This window comes from Ahaetulla prasina, chromosome 1, assembly GCF_028640845.1.
Source record: "Ahaetulla prasina isolate Xishuangbanna chromosome 1, ASM2864084v1, whole genome shotgun sequence".
In the NCBI taxonomy this organism is placed as follows: domain Eukaryota; kingdom Metazoa; phylum Chordata; class Lepidosauria; order Squamata; family Colubridae; genus Ahaetulla; species Ahaetulla prasina.
The window spans coordinates 100,281,898-100,309,609 of NC_080539.1; the positions used below are offsets into that span (position 1 = coordinate 100,281,898).

General features: G+C 38.0%; 2 protein-coding genes across 2 annotated transcripts; both read right to left on the reverse strand.

Annotated features, from left to right (window-relative positions):
• Window positions 1-126: 126 nt before the first annotated feature.
• ZC2HC1B (zinc finger C2HC-type containing 1B) lies at window positions 127-13,817 on the reverse strand. The gene is made up of 7 exons (XM_058172684.1): window positions 13,595-13,817; window positions 12,681-12,842; window positions 9,669-9,733; window positions 8,388-8,507; window positions 7,038-7,176; window positions 6,004-6,134; window positions 127-4,107 (listed from the first exon to the last, which is right to left on the reverse strand). Exons 1-7 carry the CDS (start codon window positions 13,815-13,817, stop codon window positions 3,973-3,975), a joined length of 975 nt encoding a protein of 324 aa, XP_058028667.1. The 3' UTR covers window positions 127-3,972.
• Window positions 13,818-14,007: 190 nt separating this feature from the next.
• LTV1 (LTV1 ribosome biogenesis factor) lies at window positions 14,008-27,702 on the reverse strand. Its single transcript, XM_058170351.1, has 11 exons — window positions 27,565-27,702; window positions 25,341-25,472; window positions 24,064-24,252; window positions 23,619-23,706; window positions 23,009-23,153; window positions 22,515-22,758; window positions 21,160-21,287; window positions 20,133-20,269; window positions 18,775-18,827; window positions 17,280-17,480; window positions 14,008-14,356 (listed from the first exon to the last, which is right to left on the reverse strand). Exons 1-11 carry the CDS (start codon window positions 27,565-27,567, stop codon window positions 14,243-14,245), a joined length of 1,434 nt encoding a protein of 477 aa, XP_058026334.1. The 5' UTR covers window positions 27,568-27,702; the 3' UTR covers window positions 14,008-14,242.
• Between the last annotated feature and the right edge of the window lie 10 nt (window positions 27,703-27,712).

The following is a 27,712-nucleotide window of genomic DNA, read 5'->3' on the forward strand; positions in this document are numbered from 1 at the left end:
ACTAACCAGCTCCTGACAGATGGGATAGTATTAATGCATCTCCAAAATCATCTCGATTTGTACCTTGTGGTTATGCACCCCTTGAGTGATCTCTGGTAAAAAAAATTGTGTAATTGGCCATATGTACGATGGTTTCTGTACAGATTCCCTACTTTAAATTTTTCATGACAAAGCCAAAGATTTATATTTGTTAGCCAGTGTATTGATCAATAGACTAATGTAAAACTGTTCTGCATAACATATTTTGTGATACCTAACTGGGTGGCGCTGCCCCAGATAAAACCAATACAAAATTTGGGGGGCATCTTGGAATCTGGGCTCCTGCTCAGTGAGAAAGTAGCTGTGGTCAGGAGGGCCTTTTAACAGATCTATTTGGTGTGCGAATTATGTCCTTTTGTGATGAGCAGGCCATTCACAAAGTAATTCATCCCTTTCCATTTGCACTATTGTAATATTCTCTACGAGAGCCAGTTTAGTGTAGTTGTTAAAGCAACAGGCTAGAAACTGGGGGACTAGAAGTTCTAGTCTTAAGCTTAAAGGTAGCAGGGTGACTTTGGGCAAGTCAATCCCAGATTTTAGAAGAAAGCAATGGAAAACCACTTTGGAAAAATTTTGCAAAAGAAATTGCAAAAACCGGTCTCCACAATCACCAGAAATTAAGACTGATTCAAAGGCAGCACACCAAAACACTCTACATGGGGCTACTCTTGAAGGTTTCTCTGAATCTTAACAGCCAAAATGCAGAGCGAATACACAAAACTGCTCTGTTAAAGGTACTGGCTTGCCAGTGGGCTTCTGGTTGCAATTCATGGGTGTTAGCTGTTTATGTTACTTATAAAGCTCTTAACAGCTCAGTTCCTAATTAGTTACAGGGATGTTTTTTCCCTATGGTTGCTGCCTAAGATCTGAAAAAATTGGCAACTTTTTGTTCCCAGCTGTAAAAAAACATTGTGATACCCAGAAGATGATTCTTGATAGCTGTCCTGTCCTGTGGAACGTGTCCAGGGAGTTCTTTGTGGCCCAACACTTTGAGGCTTCCATAAAAACCTGGCTCTTGCAGGAGGATAGCCTGATCTAATATGATGAAAAATACTTTCGTGGTGTTATTCTTCCCAGAAAGTCCTATGCATAGTATTTAGTGATACCGTTATTTGTTATTTACTGGACATTTTAGTCCTATTGTGTAAAATCTCTAGAGTCGCTTTTTGATTAAGGCAACTTAGGAGTTGACCAAAGGAAAAAATAGAAAACATAGGCTATAAAACTGGAAACATTCTTACGTACGATTATCACCTGTAAAAACTGTGGAATATGACTGTGCTAGTTTTATTATCACACTTCAATCCATCATACAAGTTTTAAGAGAGATGGGAGGCTGAATGTCTGTAAACTGGTTTGCTGAGCTCTTCTAATTCAGGTGCTGTAAAAAGTAAAGGCTGCTTTTCAGAAGTTTGGTGGGCATGTTTTCCTCATCTTCTTCCCTGAGTTGGAGCCCTAAGAACAGGCAAGCATTAATTTAGGTAGTCTGAAATAAAGCAGATGATAACACAACAGCCTGATGCACTGGCCAATTTGAGAAAGTGCAATATGGTTTCACAGTTTGTTACTGGACATATTTGTTCTAGTATTACATTGCATCTTTGGAAGATAGAAGAACAAGTAGCACAGGAGAAAAGGGAATATGAATAAAAGTTGGTTTAAGAGGCTGAGGGAAATAAATTAGTTAAGTATGTACAGGATGAAAAGAGTGGAAAAAACTGGGAAATAATGTTCTATTGATGGCTTCAGTTTGCAACTAATAAAAAATAATTTATATCAATCACTACACCAATAACAAAGCCAGTTTGATTTAGTGGTTAAAATGCTGGCCTAGAAACCAGGAAACTGAGTCCTAGTCCTGCCTTGAGCATGAAAGCTGGCTGGGTGACTGAGCCAGTCATTCTCTCGGCCCAACACTCCTCACAGGGTGGTTATTGTGAGGAAGAGCTATTGGGCATGTTTGCTGCCTTGGGTTAGTTATTAAAAAAAGGTGGGATATAAATAAACTGGCCAGGGAGGATTAAGAATTCACAGGAAGTATCAGAATTTTGGAATACTTTTACAATATTTTATAACTAAAGCCTTTGATAAAGCTGTCAGTATGGTAGTTATGTTTAATGAAATTGATCTGTGGTTTGGTATTTCAAGTAAATCAAATGTATATAAATGAGAAGAAGTCATACAAATGGTATGTTTATTTATGTAAACATGAAAATGAAGTAATTTGAGAAATAACTAATATGTCATAGATATGAAGCATACAGTAAATGCTACAGTTTTCCATTTCGTAGCTGATTTCTATGCAACAAAACTATTGTTATTTATGAGTGAAATAACAGCAGTCTTTTCTGGAAGGGTAAATAACTTGAAGAGTTGAATTCATGATTCCTGGGTGATATAAAGCTGTTTCCCATGTATAATCCTGGTATTTTACCCATTACGTAACTCTCCAATAAGCAGAATATAGGTACTCCTCAACGTATGACACAATTGTACTAGAATTTTCATTCCTAAACAAGGCAATTGTTAAGTGAGTCAAGGCCTTTTGTGATCTTTTTTTGCCATGTTTGTTAAATGAATCACGGCAGTTGTTAAATGAATCATGCAGTGGTTAAACGAAACTGACTTCCTCCGTTGATTTTGCTGGAAAAGTCACAAGTGACCCAAGGATGCTGCAACTATCATAAATACATATTGGTTGCCAAGTGCCTGAATTTTGATTACATGACTGGAGATGCTATGATGGCTGTAAGTGCAAGGACCAGTTGTAAATCATTTTTTTCAGTGCCATGTAACTTCTAGTAGTAGCTAAATTAATGGTTCTAAATCAAGAATTATCTGTACTCCACTTATCTACGAAATGCCCTAATTCATTATCACCAGGGCAGAATCATATGGACCCATATCCTCTCAATCAATAAACTGGATTAGATTATAGCCTGTTAATCTACACAACGTATCTTACCCAGATTCTGTTCCAGAAGAAATAGGGGATATTTTTTTGTGTACTGCTCCAGCTGAAATTTCAATACCATGCCCTTTAAAACAACAATATATCTGTAAAGAGGTCTGAAAAATATATCCTGAGAATGATCAGCAAATTCAAGCAATTTAAAGCACTGTTGATTCAAATTATAGACCTGAAGTATTAATTCACCCATTTTACATTAATGTAAAATGTACATTAAATGCTGTGGAATTTAACTGTAGCTCAGTAGTTGTTCATCCTAAATCCTCTTTTTAAACATTACTCAGAGGTATGATTCATGCTGTTTGTATGATTTCACTTTAAATTAAGTCAGAGCAAGATTAATCAGCAAAAAGATCTTCATCGATTTTAGCTCACCCAAATACTGTATGCTAATATGAATGTCAGTGTAACTGGGAAAGCAAACAATGAGAGCAGTTACCTTCAATTTATATTATATTATTGTACATGCTTTTGCTAGATTGTCCTAAAATTATTTATTCTTTCTTTTAAGCACCTTATGTGAATAAAAATATTACAATCAATCTTGTTTTTAAATTAATAGCATAGAACAGCAAAAAACCTGCGGAAAACTATACATTAGACTAGATTATGTATTGTTCCATTGTATATCAAAGTAATATCGCATAATAATAAATGACTGCAGTTGGGGTATCATTAGCTAATTTTGATTTTATAATACAAGATTTATATTACAATCTAGAGAAGGTTTTTTTTAAAGGATTTCCGATAAATTCTGTATTGGACATAAAATTCTACATATACAATAGAAGGTTCCAATCTTGGCAACTTTAAGGCATGTGGACTTCAACTCCCAGAATTCCACAGGTTGAAGTCCATAGGTCTTAAAATTGCCAAGGTTGGACACTTCTGATATATAGTATCTGCAAATATACCAGTAGGTGTTGCAGTTCTGATGGGATGGCTTTAAGCATTCAGTATTTCTAAATATTATTTCGGATACATTGCCTCTTACCTATTACAGATTGGCCAGTATTTGCCTCTTGTAATCTATTCTGAAGTAGTGTCCCCACAGCATTTGTTAAAGTTGGTTCTTTTTTGGAGACTCCTTGTTTCCCCTAGAAAACAAAGCGTACATAACCTGAGCATTACCACAGAGGCTCAGAGTGTAATATAATCATTTTTATATTTAAAAATATCTTCAAAGGAACGAGAGAAAAAGAAAATAAGACATTGATAAGACATTGATATTAGGTCAGACGGTCTTCGGTCTGACCTAAGTGTAGTACATAAAATCATCTGCTACAAGGTCCTACCAGCCAGTGAATACTTCAGCTTCAACCAAAACAATACAAGACACAATAGATATAAACTCATGGTAAACCTATCCAAACTAGACTGCAGAAAATACGAATTCAGCAACAGTTGTCAACTCCTAGAATGTACTACCTGACTGTGGTTTCTTCCCCAAATCCCAAAAACTAACCTTAGACTGTACTGTAGACCTCACTCCATTCCTAAGAGGTCTATAAGGGGCATGGATAAGCGCACCAGAATGCCTACCGTCCCTGTCGTAATATTTTCTTTTATTCATATACTTTTCATGTATTTATAATTACATTTACACTTGTATCTGTCATAAAATACATGCTTGACAAAATAAATAAAATATTGATTGAGCAATTTTTAGATATTTCTAGTAAACTTTCTTTGGAAGAGAAATTTCTATCTAAATAATTTTCCTAATTCACTACTGTCTATCACATAACTTTGATTCTCAGTTAACTGACTTTGTCGTAACAAAAATCCATTGAAAATTCTTTAATTGTTGTTGAGCAAAGAGACTGCAAGTTTTTAAAACTTTTGCATCCCAACTCAACCAAAACCTAGAATGCTTCAGGAGAAACTACTAGTTCTACTCCTTGCTTGCTAAGGAGTAAAATAGAGTATTACAATCTAGCGCGATTTTCAGTTAATTATATGAATGATAAATAGTCTAAAGGTTGTAGAGGACAATTCTGAGTCTTGATAAACACAACAATATTTGCAGGAAACTATCAAACTCTTGCTTCCAAATAGAGTTTTAAAGTCTCTTGTATTCTCAATTTTTTTATTTCAGCTCTACTCATAACCATGCTACTGGACAGAATAGCAGTAGCGATAACACACTTATATACAGCTTCATAATGCTTCACAGCACTCTAAGCAGTTAACGGAGTCAGCATATTGCCTCCAACAATCTGGGTCCTCATTTTATGAACCTTGGAAGGCTGGAAGGCTGAGTCAACCTTGAGCTGGTCAGGATCAAACTCCTGGAAGTGGGTGGAGTTAGCCTGTAATATTGCATTCTAACCACTGTGTCTCAATGGCTCATTAATAAACCATAGTTTATATTATATTAATAAAAACATAATGTTGCCAAGCAAAGCCAATTTTTTTCACTTACAACCTTCTGAAAAGTTAAAAAGTCTCACTAGAAAGTGAGGTTTCAAATGTCAGAACCCAAATTTCTTCTAAGTTTTTCCTTTAATTTTTTTTTTTTTTTTTTTGCTTTGAACTCAGCATGTAAACCACCTAATCCTCCTCTGGCCAGTGGAAGAACTCCCCCAAAAATTCACTTTGAATACATTTGAGTACGGTTAGCTTTTTTTTTTTTTTAAGTTATGGCTTCTGAATATTTTATACACCGTCTTCTAAGTTTTGGAAAAGGTGACCATTAGGAATTCTAATTTAATATTCTAGCCCAAAGAAAGCTTTTATGTAATGAATGAAAAACAATTCCAAAACAATTTAAGGAAAAGTGAAGAACCATTTACTGGAAAAGAAAAAGTGTAATTTTCATCTGTTCCTTATTCCAAAGGATTATTTGTCATTTCCTGAACCTTAAAACGGAAGAGCCACAACAATGACAGGATTTTGGTCAAAATTCTGCCATGTATGTATGATGATCCTTCAAAAAAGGATGAGAGAAAAATGGTAGAAGCAAAGAGCTTGAATAGAGTCCATTTACTTACTGAAGCTGGTTTGCCTCCCTTCTGGCCTGGGGCAAAGGATCGTCTGGCAGCTTGCTCTTTGCAAAAGTTGATGTGCCTTTCTGCCGCAGTCTGATTAAACCTTCTCATACAGTAAGGACACTGAATATAATCTGAATACAATAAAGCACCATGTGACTATCTCAAACGATACTTGGAGGATGAGTGTATGAATGGCAACTTTATAGAAATGGAGCAAATAAATGAATGAATGATATTTCCATAGTTCTACTCTTAAGAATGCTATAGAAAGCTATTGTTCTTCAAGCCCTAGGCAAGAAGAGGGAAAAGTTAATAAATGTTTAGTAATTGTCAGAATTATACCAGCTTTTGACTCCGAAAGTTACAGTATCTACTTTCAGAGAAAAACGTATTGCATCTACAAATAGATTTGGTCATTTTTAGTCATGTTCTCTTGAGTATTTATAACCTTTTCTTCTTTTTTAAATTACTTTGCTGGGAAACAGTAACTAAGTGGAAGAATATTTAGGGTAAAGAGCCACAGAGATGACCTTGGAGCAAAGGAGAAATGGTTACCAAAACAAAGGGGTACATTAAATCCAAGAAAAGGAAAGAGTGAGAAAGAAATTCAGACAGACTGAATTCTAATTCATTGGGGTGAGAGAGGGAGGGAAGGGCAAACACACTCCAGCTTTCGAGATTTTAATTATTATAACTATATCAATAAAGCCAAAGTTTCCTGCCCTGCCTCCAAGTCTGACAGCTGGTTACCTAATATATTCCAGAATGTTTTATTCAAAAACATTCCAAATTATTTTTTCAATTCTTTGGAGTTTTGAGATTAGATAGAAACACTATTTGAAAATGTGACGGCCGCTACACATTCATGAAGGAATCATCATCTGCAGCCATTATATAGTAGGAAAAAAAAAATAGGCTGAGAAACCCTTAGAGACTATTACTTTCTACAACCATGAGCCAGGGATCTGCTTTGGTTCTTCCAACAAACTTTTTGGTTTTTAAGCCAAGGTGTTGTTTCATTACAAGTATATCACCTGGGTTAATGGATGGAGGTGGTGGTGGTGGAAGAGGACGGCCTTCTTTCATGGCTCGAGTGGCAAGTTTAGCAGCTCTGATGGCCGAAATAAAATCTTCATGCTGTTGTCTCCAGTTCGATTTTTTCTCCCGTCCATTCTGCAAAGGAATTAGATTTCCCTTTCGCCAATTAGAGCATATATTAATTACAGGTCTTGTTTTGAAAAACAATGTTAAGAGATTTTGTACAGATTATGAATAATAAAATAATTCCAATGGCAATTATAGGAGGCAGCTTGAGTAGTGGTGAAGGCTTAAGCCATCTGGCTGGAAATGGGGATATTGTGAGTTTTAGTCCTGCCTTAGGCACAAAACCAGTTAGGTCAGGGGTCTCCAACCTTGGTCCCTTTAAGACTTGTGGACTTCAACTCCCAGAGTTCCTCAGCCAGCTTTGCTGAGTTAGGTGACATCCTCTCAGCCCTAGGCAGCAGGCAATAGCAAACCACTTCTGAAAATGTTGCCAAGAAAACTGCAGGGACTATTAGTCCAAGCAGTCTCCAGGAGTCAATACTGGCTTAAAGGTACAAAATACGTATATTATTATTATCTATTTAGGATAAGCAGAATTTCCCAGGTTTGCTTTGTTGTAGGAGAGCCAATAGTCATTGGATGGGAATGATGAAGATTTGGAAAAGGAGATTGCATGGGAAGTCTGAGAGAGAAGGACAAATGGAAGGGAAGGAGAGTAGTCCATTACATCACACCTTTTCTACAGGATCATAAATCAACGTACATAACACTCCCGTTTTTTTTCCCCCTTCCATCATAAGCCTGAGAGATATACTGGGCTGAGGCAGAATGACTGACCCAAAGCCATTTTTTTGCCGTGGCTGAGAATATGGATAAGGTGAGAAGCTAAATTCATTCATCCAGGTGGAAGAACATGGTTGAATCCTGATAGTAGCTACATGGATGAGGCAAAAATGGTGCACCCTTAAAGTTTACATTTCTAGGCCTGGAAATACAAATGTCACCTCTTTGCTAATTAAAGGATGAGCCCCTAATGCTATTCCTGTTAACAGCATTTATTTCAAATGAATGTTTGCAGGGCAGCAGAAGACAAATAATGTTCACTCCATTTTATATCAGATAACGAAAGGTTGGAATTCCAGGCATTAGCTAAATGTTGGTGATAAGTAATAAATGTTATGGGACCTTCCAAACTTCTATATTAGGACAGCCCCAGCCTACATAAAGAATCCAGACACCCTCTTCTCCAGCTCTATTGTAGCAAATCATCCCAATAGCAAGACTTTGGTACTCCTTAAAACATATTGATGAAAACATGGGAATGGTGTTGATAGGTCTACCTTCACGGGTGGCTTCTTTTTCACTGTTGGGATGTCAGTTCCCTGTAGTCGTTGTTTCAAGGAATTGAATGGCTTGCGCTTCTTGTTGAAAATTTTTTTGCATATCGGATTGTGCCTTGCCTAAGGGAAAGGAAAAGTCATATGGTCACGTTCCTAAACTAGAATAGTCATATATTATTTTTGATTGTACTTCAAACTCTTCCCCCATCTACCCGGGGGAAAATTATGATCATTTCAATCTTTAGTGTATTTCAGTATCTTGATGCTTAACTGGGAATAATAATGTGCTTGTGTGTTGCACAAAATTAAAGGTTGCTTCTGTCTGCCCCAATTCATGGCATGTAATCACTGTTTTTGGTAGGCTAATCGGCTAATCTGTTTTGCATCAGGTTTAACAGGAAGGATTGCGTATCACGGAGAAAAACTGAGCCAGTGGCTATTTTTAATCTGTATGTATCGGGTTTATATCCCACTTTGTTTATCTCTTAATTATAGGTGCCATGTGCAGTTAGTGACTCCAAATGTTCTGTTTAATTTTCTCTGAATCGTGATACAGATGCTGGGAAGATTTATAGTACATAAGAGCATGCATAAGAGCACAAACGTGCCTATCGTTCCTGTCCTATTGTTTCCTTTCGTTATATCCAATTAATATAGTTATTATATATTCATACTCATATATATGCTTATATATTGTATAATTATTTCATGCTTATGCTTATATATACTGTGTGATAAAATAAATAAATAAAATAAATAAATAAATATGACTTAATTTAAGTATTAAGGGTTTGGGTTTTCCCTTCCCTAATATGTAGTTACCGGTAGTCCTTGACTTACGACCAAAATTGGGACTAGAATTTCTCTGGCTAAGCAAGACAGTCATTAAGTGAATCATGCTGGCTTTTATGAACTTTTATTTGCCATGCTTGTTACGTGAATCTCTACAGTCGTAAAACAAATCATAAGATTTTGAATCCTGATTCTGAATCAATTGATTCTGAATCAATAAACATGAATTTCCAGAGTTGGGATATATCACCACTCTCACATTTAGTACAGAATTATATACTTTGATGAACAAGTCTGTGCTTTACAAAGGCTTTTGTTTTGTTTGCATAAATCAGTACAATTGTCATCAATCTTTCTGCTAAACATCTTCCTGCTTTTATTTCACTTGTTTCTGAAGAGATGTTCATTGAATGAGTTTGATCAAAACAGCTACCGTTTCTTTTTCTTTTATCACTTAAATACATTCAGTACAAAATGCTCTTATTTTACCACTGCTTCCAGTGCAAAATGCCTTCCACAGGTGTCGCAAAGAAACAAATTTGGTGCGCCAGCCTCTGTGTGGAACAGGAAAAATGACAATTTATCTCTAAAGTATAAGCAGTTTTCAAACATCTCTGTAAATATAGTCTTAAGCATCCTTCCTAAGTCTAAAGGAAATAGATTAATATGTAGTTTCCAGATTCTTAATTCTTAATCCAGAAATTTAATTCTAAATCAGTACATGCAGGATTGCCCATTCAGGGTGAATATGAGCCGTGGTGGCGCATAGGTTAGAATATAGTACCGCAAGCTACTTCTTCTGACTGCTGGCTGCAGTTCAGCAGTTCAATTCTCAAGGCTGACTTAGCCTTCCATTCTTCCAAGGTGGGTAAAATGAGGACCCAGATTGTTGGGGGCAATATGCTGACTCTGTAAACCACTTGGAGAGAGCTGTAAAACACTGCGAAGTGGTATATAAGTCTAAGTGCTGTTGCTATATAATGACTTAATACTGCTATGAATTATACTGCAAGAACCGTCCATTTTATATTTCATTGGTTATATATGTCTATAGCTTTAAAAGTGAAAGATGTCTTGAACCTTCTGCCTCCACTGAATTTCTTAATGTAACTTTGAGGAAGAGGATGCCGAGTTTTAATAAAAATCCCCAGAAGCTTAAGATAAAAACTAAGAAAATCAATGGCATCATCTTGTAGGGGCTATTTCAGGAATTGTCTTTCAATATACAGATTTCTTTGAACACAGATACCTTAAAAAATAAAATATTGCAGCAAGTCATTTACATATTTATTGCTTTTAGGATTCTAAAGAAGCCTAACAAATGTTGCTTGAGATCGCTTGTTAGGAATCGAGTCTACATGCTAAGTAGAGTAGATATTTTTTTAAATTACACTACATAAATATTCTGAAACAGTCACTCATTTAAAATATTTTTATCCCAAATTTTAATTCAGTACTCTCAAAATAGTTTGTGGGGCTATTTAAAAACTGCTTAGGAATCCATCTTATTGGATTATCAGAGTATGGCAGAGCATAGGAAAACGTAATAGTTTATTTGGCTTTTGGCTTTGGCACTGTGGCTTATTCAAAAATTATCAGTTTCCTTAGCATCATTTGCAAAGCTGGCTAATGTCAGGGCGTTTATATTAGAGAATCATGGCTACACAACCCTTGTGATATCTAGCTGTCTATTCCCATTAAGTATGGTTGATCATCATAGTCCTCCTGCTCAAATATAGGGCATAGTACAGGAGTAAATTAAATATTCTTAATTGTGCACTTATATTTTAATTCTTTACAATCTTTACATTATGTTGAACGTAAAATTATTTGAGGGATCCTGGTGCCCTCTCAACTTGGTTGTTTGCTTGCAGACATTTCATTACCCAAATTAGTATTATCAGTACTAGTGGAAAGTGGGATTTGTTCTCAATTCTTCAAGTAAACAATTAGAGTAGAATAGAATAGAATTTTATTGGCCAAGTGTGATTGGACACACAAGGAATTTGTCTTGGTGTGTTGTGTCTTGCCCGCCCTCAGAGCAGCCGGGGCCTTCTTACCTGCTCCCCAACACTGAGGAATGTATGCCTTCCGGCCCAAGTCCTGGCTCCATGCCCCCACAAACTGCAGAAGAAGGAGCATCTCCCTGCCCCAGCCCTGACTCCATGCCCAGGCAAACGGAGCAGCTAGACCCCTCCCCCTCCTCCACAGCAGGTGAGCCTGAGGAGGGTTTACTCCCAAGAACAGCTGATTGGAGTGACCCTCGCATCAGAAGATTGGAGAGGCGGAGGCAACAGAGGGAAGGGAGGGGCAGGCCTTAATGAGTGCTGAGTCATGGAGCCACACCCCATGGCCTATATAAAGGAGCTACTTTCTGGCAGTCTCTGAGTCAGGCAAAAGTCAAACTTATCTTGCTGAAGTCACTTACTGGTCTCCTGCCTGCTCTGAGGACTTTGCTAGGACTTTGGGCAGAGCTGCAGAGGCAAGCCTGATTCGGATTTCCCGGACCCAGCCGTCAGCGGAGGAGTGGGACACGACATGGTGCATATGCTCTCATAGGTTCATAGAGTGCACCAAAGACCCCTCATTTCAATCCTTAGCTACAAAAAATTCTCCTGTTCTGTCCCCCCCACCACCACAATCAATTAGAAACGCAAACTGACTAGATGTGCTAGCAATTTATTCTTGCCAAGTCCTCTTATTTATCAGAGCGACTGCAGTCTAAGCTGGAACAATCCCAAAGTTCAGAAGGAAACGAAACAGAATCCAGAAGCCAAAGTACAGCCAACGTTTTCAACAGTCAATTGTTTGTTCGTCACAAGAACTATAGGGTAGCCTCTCCTGCTTTTATATCCTGTGGGGTGTGGCTCCGTGACTCAGCACTCTCTAGGCCTGCCCCACCCTTTCTTTTGATGTTGCTGTCTCTCCTGTCTGCGATACGATGGGGGGGGGGAGTCCAGCCACGACTGATTGTCAGCAGCTGGGTCTTAAGGCATGGCCTGAGAGGGAGGAGATGCAGGAGACAGAGGCCTTGTCATCTCCTCCACCTGGCCTGCCTCTGGGACTTGGAGCGGAGCCAGAGAAGGAGGCTCCGCAGAGGGAAGCCCTGTCGGCTCTTCCCCCTCGCTCTGAGTCACTTTCTGCCAGGAGGCCAGGTTGGGGGGGGGGCGAAGACACAACTTCTCCTTTATCCTTATTCTATTGCTTTGGTATCCAAAAGCAAAGAGTGTTAGAGAAACAGCTAGGTTTGTCCCTCTCCTAAGAAACCATCTGGGAGAAAAAAAGTCATGTCAACAATGGCTATCTAAGCTGACATATTTTTTAACAGTTACATCACTGCATAGGATTTATCGTAAGATAGTAATTCAATAAAGGCTACAGATACTTCTAAACATCATGCAAAAATACCAGTTTGAAATACTTTTATATAAAAACAGACAAATTGTTTCACTCTGATATACAGTTACTCAACATTCAAAATAGCTGTTGGGTATTTCATACCTGTGGCATCTGGTTTTTTTTCAGAATCCAAACTCATTTCATAGTGCAGTACTTTCAGGTTCTCTTTAATAGTATTTTTTTCAGGGATACAGATGTACCTGATTGCTGACTTTCTGTTGTCTAGTTCCCTTGCTTGCAGGATTCCAAGTGAAATATCATTGGCTGACCAATTAAACAATTATGACACAGACAGTTCACCCATCATGTAATGATGCACAGTATTATGTATTTTTGCTGCCTTGTAAAATAATAAAAGGATAGAAATTTAATAAATAAATAAATACGGAACCTTTAATCAGTTTCAAAGCTGCTTTTAGACAGCTTTTTAAAGAAGTGCCAAAATAGATCCCATTCATATGAAATTTTATAGGTAAAGGTAAAGGTTCCCCTCGCACATATGTGCTAGTTGTTCCTGACTCTAGGTGGCGGTGCTCATCTCCGTTTCAAAGCCGAAGAGCCAGCGCTGCCCGAAGATGTCTCCGTGGTCATGTGGCCGGCATGACTCAACGCCAAAGGCGCACGGAACGCTGTTACCTTCCCACCAAAGGTGGTCTCTATTTTTCTACTTGCATTTTTTATGTGCTTTTGAACTGCTAGGTTGGCAGAAGCTGGGACAAGTAACGGGAGCTCACCCCATTACACGGCACTAGGGATTCAAACTGCTGAACTATCAACCTTTCGATTGGCAAGCTCAGCATCTTAGCCACTAAGCCACCACGTCCATCTTTTTATAGATGCCTGTAAAATCTTAAAACTTAACTTCTGCCACCTAAGCCCAGTAATTTTCCTTGAATCTCTCTCCTGTATACAGCAACCAAGAAATATAAAAATAAATTCATCCTCCTCCTAGCGTTATTCCCAACAGGTGCAGGATCCGCTTTTTGAATTGATGAATGCCATCCTGTATATCAAACGTAGCATCCGGGTCCAATTGGACAATTTTCGTATCTGCATTTCTTGTCTTGTCATCTTTGCTTCAGCTTTCCACCGGGTGCTTGCCACCTGTGTTAAAATGAAAGGTGATGCAGGCGAAGGTGTGGGGAGCTGCTCATAGGACATGGCCATACCACTGTAGGTGTTTCTCCTGCATTTTCTTGGGTATTGGCGCAATGCCCATTTGCTGTCATACTGTGTCATTGCTGACTTGGTCAGGAAGAGAAACACCTAACGACCAATAAAGCATGTGCATTTCCATTGCGTGTAAAGAGCACTCAATGAATTTGGTGATTGGCCAGCATTCAGTGCTAGAAAAAGCTACTGGGTGTACCATTCTTTTAAACCATAAAAGTGAATTACCGGTACTTTTATTATAATGAAAGGTGACAGATGAATTTGAAAAAGGGTTTTATTGTTGCTGTGAAAATAGAAATACACTACCCTGATTTTATTGTTGTGGTAACCAAAAAACTGTTTCCATGTAAGTAAACACTGGTGGTTAGACATGTTTAAACAACACACTGTCATTATTTTTACATTTCTGGTGTGTTAAAATCAAAAGTATCTTTTCCAGTTAGCAACCAGAAGGAAATGGCCATCATCCTTAACAAGCAGCAGTTCTTCCATTATGACAGCTTGAGTCCTTGAAGATTCTGTTTCACGTTAAGCAGCTCTTTCTCTTGCCTGGTCTTCTCTTGCTTGAAGGCCGACTTGTTTGCTTTCTTTTCTATCCTGCGTTCCTAATGGGGATATAATTTACAATATTAATGTATCATTTCATGAAAGTGCTCTCAAAGCAATCAGCATTGCAGATACAATTTTACCAATATCTGTCTCAGAACTCTTGGCAGAAGAGGCTTAATGCACTGAAAAGAGACTTAATTTTTCAGACCTTAATCATTCCCTTCATACTTTTAAAAATAGGGCGCATATCTTCAGTTTTTCTTTCACCGCAATAACAGTAAAAGAAACAAACAAAAACCCAGGATTCCTCCCCTTCCCACTCTGCATAGTGTGTGCTATTTAGAGATGATCTAATCAAATCAATCTAAACACCATTCCAAATTATTCTACCCATATCTGGAGGGCAATCCACAAATCTTGTGTCTCCCTGCTTCTTCCTAAAGAATTTTCACAAGAGACTAAGAGAAAAAAACTCATTGAAAGGGACTAAGGGGGTAAAAACCGCCCCACAATGGATTATTGGAGAGATAAAAAGTAGGGGAAGGCTTAGTTTGTTCCAATTTTCTCTTACTGGTAGTCTGTTGTGAAGCTGGTCTCCCCTCCATAATTACTGTTACAGTGGAAGACATGGAATTTGCTATTTAACATTGAGAAATCCCATCCCTTTTGCTCTGAGATTCTGGGATATTTTTTTTTTTAAACTAACAGGTTTCTTCACAGCTTTGGGCTAACCTTAAATATTTGACTGAGTTCTCAAGTACTGCTATTGAACCCTGAAAAACAACAATTTGTATTTTACTCAGCTAGCATTATATACACCTACACTTTTTAAAAACTCAGGACAATTTTTGAAAAGCAAGCAAGCAAACAAACAAACAAACAAACAAACAAACAAAAAGGGTAAAAAACAACTGTCATCCCTTTCAAAAATATCCAACCCACCCCACACAAAAAAACAACCCAAAACAAAACTATAAAAGCAGCCCATGGCCATCATCTGAACCGATCTATAGAACAAGATTATTTCTACTGCCTTAAGTAGAGCAAATCCAAATCCCCAATGGACAATGGTATTCCATAATATGAGAATTGCCATTGAGAAAGCATGCCTGTAGGTCCCCATACCTTCCACTTCACAAGAGCCATCCCTCTCAAAAAGAACATACAAGTTAGCCTGAATCTAACAGGGAAAGATGTTCCTGTAAGTACACAAGTGGCAAGCCATGTAGACCTTTCCTGATTAAAACCAGCTCCTTGAATTGGATTTGGAATCTTATTAGCAATTAGTGCAGGGTCCCAGGATATAATGCTACAAAATCTCTTTTCTTTCTTAATCACTGTGTCACTGCATTTTTCAGATGTTTCAAAGTCTTTTCCAAAACCAGGTCCATGTAAAATGCATTGCAATAGTTTAAAGGAACCAGCCACTGTCAAAAGAAGACCAGCAATTGGTGCTCCAGCTGGAGTTGGACAAAGCCCTCTGGTCCCAACCTTCACTTGCAACTTGAGCAGATGCTGCATATCTCCAAGCCATGGAGCTGTTGCTTCAACGAGAGTGCAAACCCCTTCTGGAGGTAACCTCAGAATCTCAAACCCACCCAATTCTTCATACCACCCCACTTAGAAAGGAACAGAGCCATCGAAGACCGATACCTCCTAACCCTGAACTCTTGCAAGTAGTCCAGAATAAAACCATGGTTGATGGTATTGAATGCCAATGGGAGGTAATATGAGTAGGTGGCTTAGAGTCCAATGACTCAGCAGAAGTAGACAGTAACTTGGCTATAATGATAGCGGGGATTTCTCTCGTGTATGTTATCTCAGCTGCAGTTGTTCTTTCTCTAGTATTACAGATAGCGAACCACAAATAGGCCTCCATTTGCAGCTTTTCTTTTAACAATCATTTGCAGTCATGACAGCCTTAGAACAAGTATTTTACAACCCAGGAAGCACTTGTGGTCATCAGAAAGCATCACATGGCTCCCCTAATCAAATCCCCATATTTTGCAAGCTTGGCAACTTGTTTGCCATTTGCAATCTTCTCTGCCGGTTTCTCCAGATCAGGGGTGTCAAACTGGCAGCCCGCAGAAAGGATGCATCACGTGTAAGCCATGCCCACTCCAGCTCCGTGAAGGGAAAAAACATCATGAAACATCATGTGACAGCAAAGTCACATGGCTAGTTTGATGCCCGTGCTCCAGGTAGTCAGTGGGGAAACTGACAAGGAAGGTTACAAGTGGAGGGTTTGTTGGATTAGTGGTCAATTCCCTCAGCGTACCAAGAGATTTCCCCTCCCCTTCATCCTGGGAGAAGAAATCTTCCCGCACACTCCATCTGGCAAGAAGGCTAGCAAATGCCATCATTCTTGCAATTGTTCACCTCGGTGGGACAAGGAAAGGGCCTGGGCCTCATGGATTGGTGGGAGGCCAGGGCCCTGTACCTGCCCCATCCCACCCAGTGTTCCTTTTCCTCAGCGTTTCAGTTAACAATACATTTGCTTAATTATTTCGCTCACCAACCAAAATTCAGGGCCCGGTTGTTGTTGTAAGTGGAGGACTACCTGTAACTTAAAGTATTTTTTTTAAATCCCCATCTCTCTACCGTGTTAAGAAAAAAAGACTAATTTATTGATATTATCCTTTAATTTTACATTAGGCCTGCCATAGCACAACTTCTAATTAGGTTTAAGTCATTTCTTTGTTCATTGGGATGGTTTTACAATTGTCAAGTTCTATATGTGTATGAAGACACAATATCACTAAAGCTAAATTCAGTGCCTAAATGGGAATTCTAAATAATCTATTTTGAGTTCCATCCTCTGGGAATAATATATATGCTAAGCAACATTTCAATTATTTAATATATATTTGAGTTATGACATAAGAGTAATCAAGAGTAATCCGCCTTGCTTCAGTCAATTACAGGTTAATAAAGTTAATTAATTAAATAATTTATTTTAAAAATTCAAATGAAACTTACTTTTCGCTCTTCTTTGATCGCTTGTTTCCTAGCTTTTCGATCCTCCTTACTCTCATCCTTAGAGCGTGGCTGTGTGGATATTCTTGGCAAATCAGAGTCATTAATCCTTTGCATGCACTCAGTCTGTTTAGCTGTAGGTCCTCTCTGAGGCAAAACATCTAGTGGGATTCCTGTCTTCTTAGACACTTTAATTGATTTAAGCTATAAAAAATACATGGAACTAATTAATTTTTTAAAACAATGAGTTAACTGGGTCAATGAAATGTGCAGAAGCTAAAATACTAAGCCAGGTAATAAACTGAACAAAATGTTAAGTGCCATTGGGGGGAAAAATGGTATCTACTGTATGTTAATTCATGTTTGATATGTGAATTCCACGTATGTATGTATGTATGTATGTATGTATGTATATACACACACATACACACACACAGAGTATATATTCATTCACTCATTGTTTAGCACTTTGATAAATTACAAGCTGGATCCAAGTTGGGTTGAAGCTTAAACCAACCAACCTTCCTTCCTTCCTTCCTTCCTTCCTTCCTTCCTTCCTTCCTTCCTTCCTTCCTTCCTTCCTTCCTTCCTTCCTTCCTTCCTTCCCTCCCTCCCTCCCTCCCTCCCTCCCTCCCTCCAAATCTTAATTTATATGCATCTAGATTTTGAAGTTGAGGACTACTAGGAAAGGGCTAATTTTCAAAGAGGAAGGTCACACATATTTCTACAGTATGTTATCTTCTTTTTATCTCTCTCTCTCTCTCTCTCACACACACACACACAAACACACTTATGCTCAACTCACACAAAATAATCTTGGATGGTGTACAACAATTGAATAAAACAGCGTGGATAAAAACAATAATTATAAAAGGATAAAAAGAAATAATTAAAATAAGAATATTATCAAAACATTTTAAAATATACAAACCCCATAAAGAGAGCAAGAATAGTAATCACAAAATTGTCTCCAGTTCCCCAAAACCCAAAGGCTGGATGACATAACTAAGTCTTGAAGGACTTCCTAAACCAATAACAGGGAAGGGGTAAGGCTAACTTCAGCGGGGGAGAAAGTTCTACAAGGAGAATGTCCTGGCAGAGAAGGCCTGCCTCCTGGGACCCATCTAAGGCAAATCCCTGGCTGATGGAAACTATAACACGTCTTCCCTGTTATATCTAAAAGGAAATCAATTTGTGATTTTTTTGCCAGTTTCTGGCGTTTATTTCCAGTTTCCAGCAATATTTTGGAGGAAATGGATTCCCTTAACTGTCATAACAAAGTTTGTAACTTTGAATCCAGTTACATGATATTTCAGTGTACCATTACAATGACTTGCAACCATAATTTTGGGCTCAATTATGGTGGTAAGTCAAGGACTACCTGTATTTGAAATTAAAAATCCCCTTAGTCAATTTTTTGAATATACCTCTAATAATTCTTTGGATTCTAATCACTGCAATAGTAAGTCTTTAAAGTGTAATGGAAACTTCAACTCACCTTTTTTGGCACCTCAATAAGCTTTGGATGATTGTATAAGTTTGAATAAGTACCTTAAAGAGAAGACATAATATCAAAGGTTAGCTTACTAACAAACTATTTTTCTCTTGAACTTTTGATTTGAAATGTTATTAATAAACAATTTTTAAACCTCAGAATATCAATGGAGGTCTTTGGAGGACTAACGAATGTGTATGATAATTAAGTATATTAAAAAAGCAAAAGCTGCTTAAGGGAAATAAGTAAACTTGACTCTTAGCAAAAGTAGCATTATTCCTATAAAAATATTTGTAATTCTGCATGAGGCGTCCTTAGTACTCCCATAGCTAGAACACTTTGGGATTGAGAGTTTGGTTGTTTTCTTGAAGATGTTTTATTACCCAAACCAGGTGACTCTGCATATTGTTGTTGCTATTAAATGCCAAATTAATAAAGCCTTCTTATATGGCTGACCTGGATTGTTGAGATCTGACTGGCTCTGGAAATTTCTCTTGGAAACGTGCCTATGTGAGTCCTGGGTGAAGCAATTGTTATATGGGAGTCTCTGATGGCTTTCAAAGGCACAGCTCCACAAGTTACTGGATGTGAGATTCTGTCATTAATTTGGGGTCTAAGGATCAGTTGAAATCCCAGCATCCTGCTGCATAGCAACATCCCTGCCTGAGCGCCTTGACTCTATCTCAGGGTTGATAGTGGAAATCTCTAGATTTGGGGAATTTCAATCTGCATTCCTTGGGAATGGGCTCCAGGGTCCCTCAGGAGTTCATGGTCACTATGACAACTGTGGGCCTATCCCACGTCTTCTAGGGCCAGTGGTCATACACCTGACCCGTTGTTTTTCTGTTGTTGTGGCAGCAGTGGCATAGTGATCTGGAATTGGGAGACCACTCTGTGGCTCTCCTGTCATGGTAACCTTGAAATTCTCTGGTACTGCCCTCTATCACAGGAAGGCTGGACCTTCTTCGATCAGTTCATCTATGGCACCTGATGGGCCTGGAAGGGTTCCCGAGGGAGATGGGGGTTGTTCTTAATGGTCCGCAGCATGCTCTGGTTCTGGCTGTCACTTGGAATAAGAGGCAAGGCTTTGGACCAGATCATGGCCATGCAACCTCTCCTGGTTCATGGATCCTGTCACTTTCCAAATTTCAAGGAAGAGCAAAGGGAGATGAAACAGGCTAAGAGATATCTGGAGTGTTTCTGGAGTTCAGTGAGGAGTGAACTTGACCTAACATGGGTGAAGTTTTTAATGTTTTTTATGCAGTATATTCTTTATTATGTGCATGGCATCCAGTCACTATATGAAATGGGCAGCTAATACAAATATATATGAATGAATGAACGAATGAATGAATGCTCACTTAAAATGGATTCGCAATCCCATTTTTCTTTTGGTTTTTCAATGATTAAAGTTACCATTTCTTCAATCTCGCCTTCTTCTTCATTCAAGGGCAACTCTGCTTCTTTCTTGGTTTCAATATCCTCAAGTTTCACACAACTTTTAAAGAAAAAGAAAGATACAGAAGGCAAATAAATTAAATTTAAGTCTTTTAAAATATTATGATTTTTAAAAACCTGTCCACTTTTCTTACTTAAATCAGTATTATTGAGACTAGCTATTTACCTGACAGTTATGGTCAATAAGTAGATAACCATGGGACTGACCCAATTTTAGACATTTTTAAGTGGTGAGTTATTAAGTAAACATTGCGATTATAAAGTAATTTTTGCCAGACACCTGAAATAAATGCTGGGTTTTGGCAAAAACATTGTAAACTGTGGTCATATGACCATGAGACATTGCAAATGACTGTAAATGCAGGATGGTTGCTGAGCTCCTAAAATTCATTCATAGTTTGTAACTGTGTCATAAGTATCTTTTGGAAAGGATATTGTAAGTCAGACTGGTTGCTAACAGGTTCATAGACCTGTTAACATTGTAATCGGTAATCAATCCTGATATAACCAAAGTCTTAACTAAGTTCTTTCCCCAAATGTACAACAGCCATATGAATTATTAAATATATATATTCATTTTATCACCAAATGCTTTACTGAACTCACTAAGGATCAATACAAAAAGATACCAGTAATTAAAAAGATTCCCTCCTCTTAGGATTAGCAGAAAAGATGAAGCTCATACCACTTACGACGATTATTGCTCAAATTCTACAGAGAGAAAAAAAACTTGCCCAAAGCCTACACTGCTGTTTGGGCATGAGGCAATACTTCCTAAAGTTAGACTTTTTAAGGACTGAGTTAATTATGCTTTAAACCACAGGTTTGACATTAGTAATATTACTGTTCTATCTATAAACTATTCACTGTTGAAAAGGTACACAGAAATTTTTTAAGAAGCATACTACCCAGTAAGAACACTTTACATACTCCTTTGCTTTCTCTTTGAAGTAATCATTCAAAACTTCCTGTAATCGAGCACTGTCACTTTGGATGAAACCTTCTAATTCAGCATTATCCAGTGGTCCAATTTCATCATCATCAAATTGTTCGAAAAACTAAATGTGAAAAAAAATATCGTATTTAAATCAATTCCATATGCTTTCAATAACAAACTTAAATCAAAACCCTCAAATACATTTTAAAACAAATTTAAAATGTATTTGAGGACAATTATTTTACATTCCCTCCTCTTTATATAACCAACATTTTCCATTGATGAAAAAAGCTCAAGAAACAAAAGTTACTATTATCCCAGCTGTCTATCTAATTTATATAGCCACCTATCTCACAAACAGGTAATTCTGAATAGCATACAAGAAAACTAAAACAATAAATATCTAAAACAATCATTACTGGTAAATATTGAAGTGTTAAAAACTAATTTCTTTTAGACAAAAAATAAGGTGCAAGTCAAGCTACGTTATAGCCTTAGGTGCAGTAACGTGTTTCCCCGAAAATAAGACCCTTATATTTTTTTGAACCCCGAAATAAGGGCTTGGCTTTATTATCGATGTGTATGTGTGTGTGTCTTATTATTTTGGGGGTGCAGGAGGCGGCGAGCGTGGCCACCTCATAGTTGCGCTGCTGTGGTACGGTTGGACGAAATAAGGGTAAAAAAATTGTGGATAGTTGCTGCTACAGTACCCTTCAGAAGGTTGGCGCAAGGCACATGGGGTGCATCGCTTGGCCTCCTGCTGCAGAAGTAGCTGCAATCCATGGCAAAAATGGCCACACTTGCTGAAGGCACCGGCCGGAGCGGCACCCATGAGGCAGCTGTTCCATGGACCGAATTGCCTGCTGTGACTGTCACTGTCAGGTAAGGAGGGTGTGAGATGTGTGGGGTGTCTCGCTTGGCCTCCGGCTTCTTTTGCAGCCGCAATTGGCTGCAAAAGTGGCCACAGTTGCTGGAGGCGGAGGCCTAAGTGGCACCTGCGAATCAGCTGTGAATGGCAGTCTGAGTGGCTCAGCTGATCTGATTAAGGGGCTGAGAAGCCCTGAGGTGACCGGAGAAGGCTGGCCATGCTCACCATCACTAGGGCTTATTTTCAGGGGAGGGCGTATATTTACACCCACCCCAAAAATCAGGCTTGGCCTTATTTTCGGGACATATCCTATTTTCAGGGAAACACAGTATTATAAAACTCCTTAAAATTCTTAAGAAAAGCACATCAATAAAGCAATAGTTTTACATACAAGGGGTGTTAAGAGATCAGAATTAAAATTAAGTAATATTTTCCAAGTATATGCCAATAATTACAATAACTGTTGTAAGTTTATTTCACCTTCTCAAATCTTTCATCCAGAAGTGTGAGTTGTTCATTTCTTTTCATGACTGAAGAGGTCATGGAATATTCTGTGAAACGGCTCTTGGTTTCTTCTTCAATGAAGAGAAATTCTTTCATCTTCCCTTTAAAATCACTGTCATCTGACAAAGGACCCTCAGAATCATATTCTTCATCACTCTGAAAATCTTCTCCATCCTCTTCCTCCTCCACATCTTCCCAAGCATCTTCATCTTCAGATAAGCTGGCAATAGCATATACATTAATTGGCTTCCTTAGATTTACACTTCATTTTACTAGTATGCTGATTAATAGTTCATCGTTTTTCATGTACTACTGTACAGTATAACTAAGAATGAAATAGTAATCAATCAAGACCTGAAAAAGGTATAAAGAGTGGGATAATTTTCATACACCCAGTATTGAAATTCCCTCCCCAGGAGAAAACTGAGTAAGATAATAAAAGTATGGTAGTATGTTTTTCATTCCATTACCAAGAGAGTTCCTTCTCCTGTTCTAGGCTTCCAGGTTTATTAGCTGTTAAGATGAAGTCATCTTCAAGCACATTATCTGGATTGTCAAAATCAAAGTCATCGTCTAGTGCTGCAATAATGTCGGGATCAAGATCCGGTCTTGGCCCTATTGTTAGATAAAATACCATGTTAAAAAAACAGTTTTGACAGGGTTAAGTAATTTGTCAGAACTTTCAATTTCACTGAACACAAGCTATTTACCAAACAGAAAAAATAATTCACTACAACAGCAATTAATTAGAAAATTACTTTCTCTTGTTACCCTCAGATCAAACCTCAGAATTTTTCAGAATTTTTTCAAACTGAATTGAACGGCAGAGTGAACAGTATTGTCTTCTTGCCTTGATGAAAATAATGTGTGTTGCTTCAGTGGCACAAGGTATCCATCAAGGCAAACAACAGCTATCTTATGAAACCCTTATAATTTATCTCTTTTTACAGATTAGGACAGTAACAGAATTCCTCCATCACTAATAATGTGAAGGACAGATTAAAAAATGTTTAAGGAAAAAGTTTCATTTTACACATCGAAATATAAGTGCACATAAAAAATGTAGCGTAAATGAAGTACCTGGAACAGGAGCAGCTTTGTTTAATAGTCCCACATCTTCTTCAAATTCTGATGCAAATACTGAGGAGGGCAGATTAATGGTGGGAGCCTAAAGAACAAACAATATGTAGCATTTTCTTTTAAAATGTTCAAGAGACCAAGTATCCTCAACTGAGTTTCTAGCATATATTTTTCATTTGATACAATGCACAAATGTTCATGTGCCATAATAAAAAAATTTGGAATGCTATCAATAATTTTATTAGCAGCACTAATGAATCAAAATGAGGTTGTTTTTAGATCTATCATGAAAGAATTCAATGGGTGATTGAAAAAGGTATGTGGAAATCCAAAACATTGTTTAAAAATTTAAACTTTAAATTTAAGTGCTACTAGTTTGATTTGAACATACATAATGGTAATTATAGGAAATACCACCATAACAGCGAAGAACATTTTTACTTACCGGAATATGTTGAATTTCATTTTCTACTTCCCCTTCTGTAGACACTACAATCCTGCCTTGATTTGGGAAACTTGATGGAACAAGTTCAGAGGGTCCTGAAGCTTCTTTCAAATGTTGCAAGTAATTGTAATCATCATCAAAGAACACTCCATATTTCCGCTGTTCTTCTTTTCTTTTTTCATCATTTTTCTAAAGGCATTGAAGAAGGAAATTAATGAATTTAGCTAATGTTGCTGTCAAACAAAAGAAAAAAACCATTTCCAATTACTTTCTACACATCTTTGTAGCAATGTTGATACTCAGAGAATTCAGAATTCTTCTATTAGAAAGAACATATAGAGAATAGAATAGAATTTTTATTGGCCAAATGTGATTGGACACACAAGGAATTTGTCTTGGTGCATATGCTCTCAGTGTACATAAAAGAAAAGATACCTTCATCAAGGTACAACACTTACAACACTTAATGATGGTCATAGGATACAAATTTAACACTTAATGATACAACACTTAATGATAATCATAGGGTACAAATAAGCAATCAGGAAACAATCAATATCAATATAAATCGTAAGGATTACCAGCAACAAAGTTACAGTCATACAGTCGTAAGTGGAAGGAGATGGGTGATGGGAACAATGAGAAGATTAATAGTGCAGATTTAGTAAATAGTTTGACAGTGTTGAGGGAATTATTTGTTTAGCAGGGTGATGGTGTTCGGGAAAAAACTGTTCTTATGTCTAGTTGTTCTGGTACTCTATAGCGTCATTTTGAGGGTAGGAGTTGAAACAGTTTATGTCCAGGATGTGAGGGATCTGTAAATATTTTCACGGCCCTTTTCTTGATTCGTGCAGTAAACAGGTCCTCAATGGAAGGCAGGTTGGTAGCAATTATTTTTTCTGCAGTTCTAATTATCCTCTGAAGTCTGTGTCTGTCTTGTTGGGTTGCAGAACCAAACCAGACAGAGTATAGAGTATAGAGTAGAGTAGAGTAGAATAGAATTTTTTATTGGACAAGAATGATTGGATACACAAGGAATTTGTCTTAGGTATATATGCTCTCAGTGCACATAAGGAAAATAAAATACATTCATCGAGAATAAAAAGATACAACACTTAGTAATAGTCTTGACATTTTTTTCTACAGCATCATTTCCCCACAATGGTCAACTCAAGTGTCTCCTGAAAGTCCATCCATAAGCAGAACAGCCCTTCCCCATCCTTTTACCTAAAGTAAGCATTAGCCTGCTTTTCTTCAGCTTTGTCATTTCTTATTACCTTTAATGTAGGCAACAGAACTCTCTGAGGTGCACTATCATCCGCTGTCAAAGGGTCCTTCTGACTTCTGTGCACTACATGAAATGTTACAGCTTTTTTCTTTTCTATGAAAGGTTTTTTCCGTCTGTGAGGCTACAAAACAAGAGACAGTTCTCTGAAAATGGAGCAAAACTGATAAGGATTTCAGTTTATCTACCTAAACAGGTTATTCAAATCCTCCTTAGGAATATAATTGTAAAAAACAAAACAAAACAAATTTTAATGCTGTGCATTACTCTGATCTGGGCAATCACACAGACCAAATAAATAAACATCTTTATTTAGTTAACTGATGCGTACTAAGTATTTTTGAATTCTTTTAGCTTTTTAAATGTGTTAGAGCACTACAAACTACTATGTGTTCTGGACAACCCTGGAACCAGACAAGCTTTGTTGGGATGGCTTGTCTAGTTCCACAGTTGTCCAGAACACAGAATAGTTTGTAGTACTCTAGACATCTTCTGGCACAGATATGTTTGGATCATCCCAGTGCAGAGAATTTCCACAGTGAATGTTTTTCCCATTGATACAGCAAGTTTTATGCTTATCTTTATCAGGAGATCTAGATGATTCTCATTTTAATTGACTTTATATACTGCATACTACTAAAATATCTCTTTAGTGTATAATAAAAAGCATAAAACCAAATCAAAGGCAAAGATAGCAAAAAGGACAGTAATTAAAATAAAAAGAACTTTTCCCTGAAAGTTTTTTTTCAAGGCCTTCCTAAAATAAAAATAATGAAGTTAGATTCCACAGTTTCCAGTAAACTTGTTACAAAGAAGACTGAAATGTAAGTTGCCAAGAGACAACCTTCATCGCAAGTAAATTATATCTACTAATCCCAGCATATCAGGGAGGGGGAACAATGGAAATTATAAAGGAGACATTTGCTTGGTTAATCCTAACACAAACCATTTAGATTTTAAAAGTAATAAGTAATTTATATCTCATCAGGAAACAAATCGACAACAATGCCTTCAGTATAAGAATCTGACTCCATCCTAACAGCATCTAGGAAAGTAAGGTAAACAAATACTAAGAGTTATTCCAATCTTCATGAAAGAAGACAGGAGAGGATAGTCATGATTAGTTTTTTCTGGTGCAAATCCCATATCACGTGCAATTTGCAGCTACCTTTACCAGGTAGGTACCTCACACAGATATCCAAGTGGTGACAGATTGTGGAAGCTACACATATTTAATGGCTTCACATAATTTGCAAAAACTTACCTATTCACTGAAAACTATATCCTGAAAACCTAAAAAACAGGTAAGATTTTCAGTGTTGCTATGCGAGGCCATAAAATATGCGTAGCATCCACTGTCATCACTTGGATTTCCGTGGGAGGCTTCCTGCTGACAAAAGCCCAATTGATCCAGTCATATATCCATTTTTTAAAAAAATATTGTAAGTTTTAAATGGCAAGCTGTTCTGGATTCCATACCATTTTCATTAACTGTCCATTCCAGGACAGCTGCATATGTCAATTCGCTGCGTTTCTAAGTAATGAAGCCTCAGACTCCATGCCTGCGTGGCATTACAGGGCATCATGTGCTGGTGCCTCTGTTTGAATTTCGCTGGATTTTACTCATCCCGAAATGTCCCTTCTCCCCCCACCCCGTCCCGAAAGTTACAGCAAGTTCATAAATGCTCTGCCAACTTGTGAGATAGTCAGAGATTAACAGAATTGGAAGCGACCTTGTAGGTCATCTAGTCCAGGGGTCTCCAACCTTGGCAACTTTAAGCCTGGCGGACTTCAAATCCCAGATTTCAAATTCTGGGATTTGAAGTCTGCCAGGCTTAAAGTTGCCAAGGTTGGAGACCCCTGATCTAGTCCAACCCCCCTTTCCCCACGACCAGGCAGGATACCCTACACCAGGGATGTCCAAACTTGGCCCTTTGAAGAGTGGGGGACTTCAACTGCCAGAATTCCCCAGCCAGCATGAGCTATAAATATGAGCAAGTCACTGGCTAGGGAATTCTGGGAGTTGAAGTCCTCCACTCTTCAAAGGGCCAAGTTTGGACATCCCTGTCCTACATCATTTCTGTCAACGTCAATTGGAAGAATTCCGACAGTTCTTTCTCAGATTATCCATCTTCCTCCATAAAAGGGCGGGAGAACTGATAACCGCAGCCCAAGACTGTCAGCCTGCGCAAGCCTGAACTTTACGCAGTGCTCACCATTATGTGAGTCTCCGACGCTAACGGCCGTCAAGCGCCGAATGATCTACGGAACTCGCGAGCCGAGTTCTCAAACGGACAAGCTCCACACCTAACGAGCTTCGCCGCTTCCGGTTTTTCCGGTTCCGGAAACGGATCGGTGTTCCGA

Coding starts and splice junctions, on each gene's coding strand:
- LTV1 (XM_058170351.1), bottom strand. Junction 22,759..23,008: donor CAGGAGAAGGAACTCTCTTG/GTAATGGAATGA, acceptor TGCTATTGCCAG/CTTATCTGAAGATGAAGATG. Junction 14,357..17,279: donor CGATCAAAGAAGAGCGAAAA/GTAAGTTTCATT, acceptor TATCCCCATTAG/GAACGCAGGATAGAAAAGAA.
- ZC2HC1B (XM_058172684.1), bottom strand. CDS start 13,817: ATGACACAGTATGACAGCAAATGGGCATTGCGCCAATACCCAAGAAAA. Junction 12,843..13,594: donor CAATTGGACCCGGATGCTAC/GTTTGATATACA, acceptor TTAATTGGTCAG/CCAATGATATTTCACTTGGA. Junction 9,734..12,680: donor AAAAAAACCAGATGCCACAG/GTATGAAATACC, acceptor TGTTCCACACAG/AGGCTGGCGCACCAAATTTG.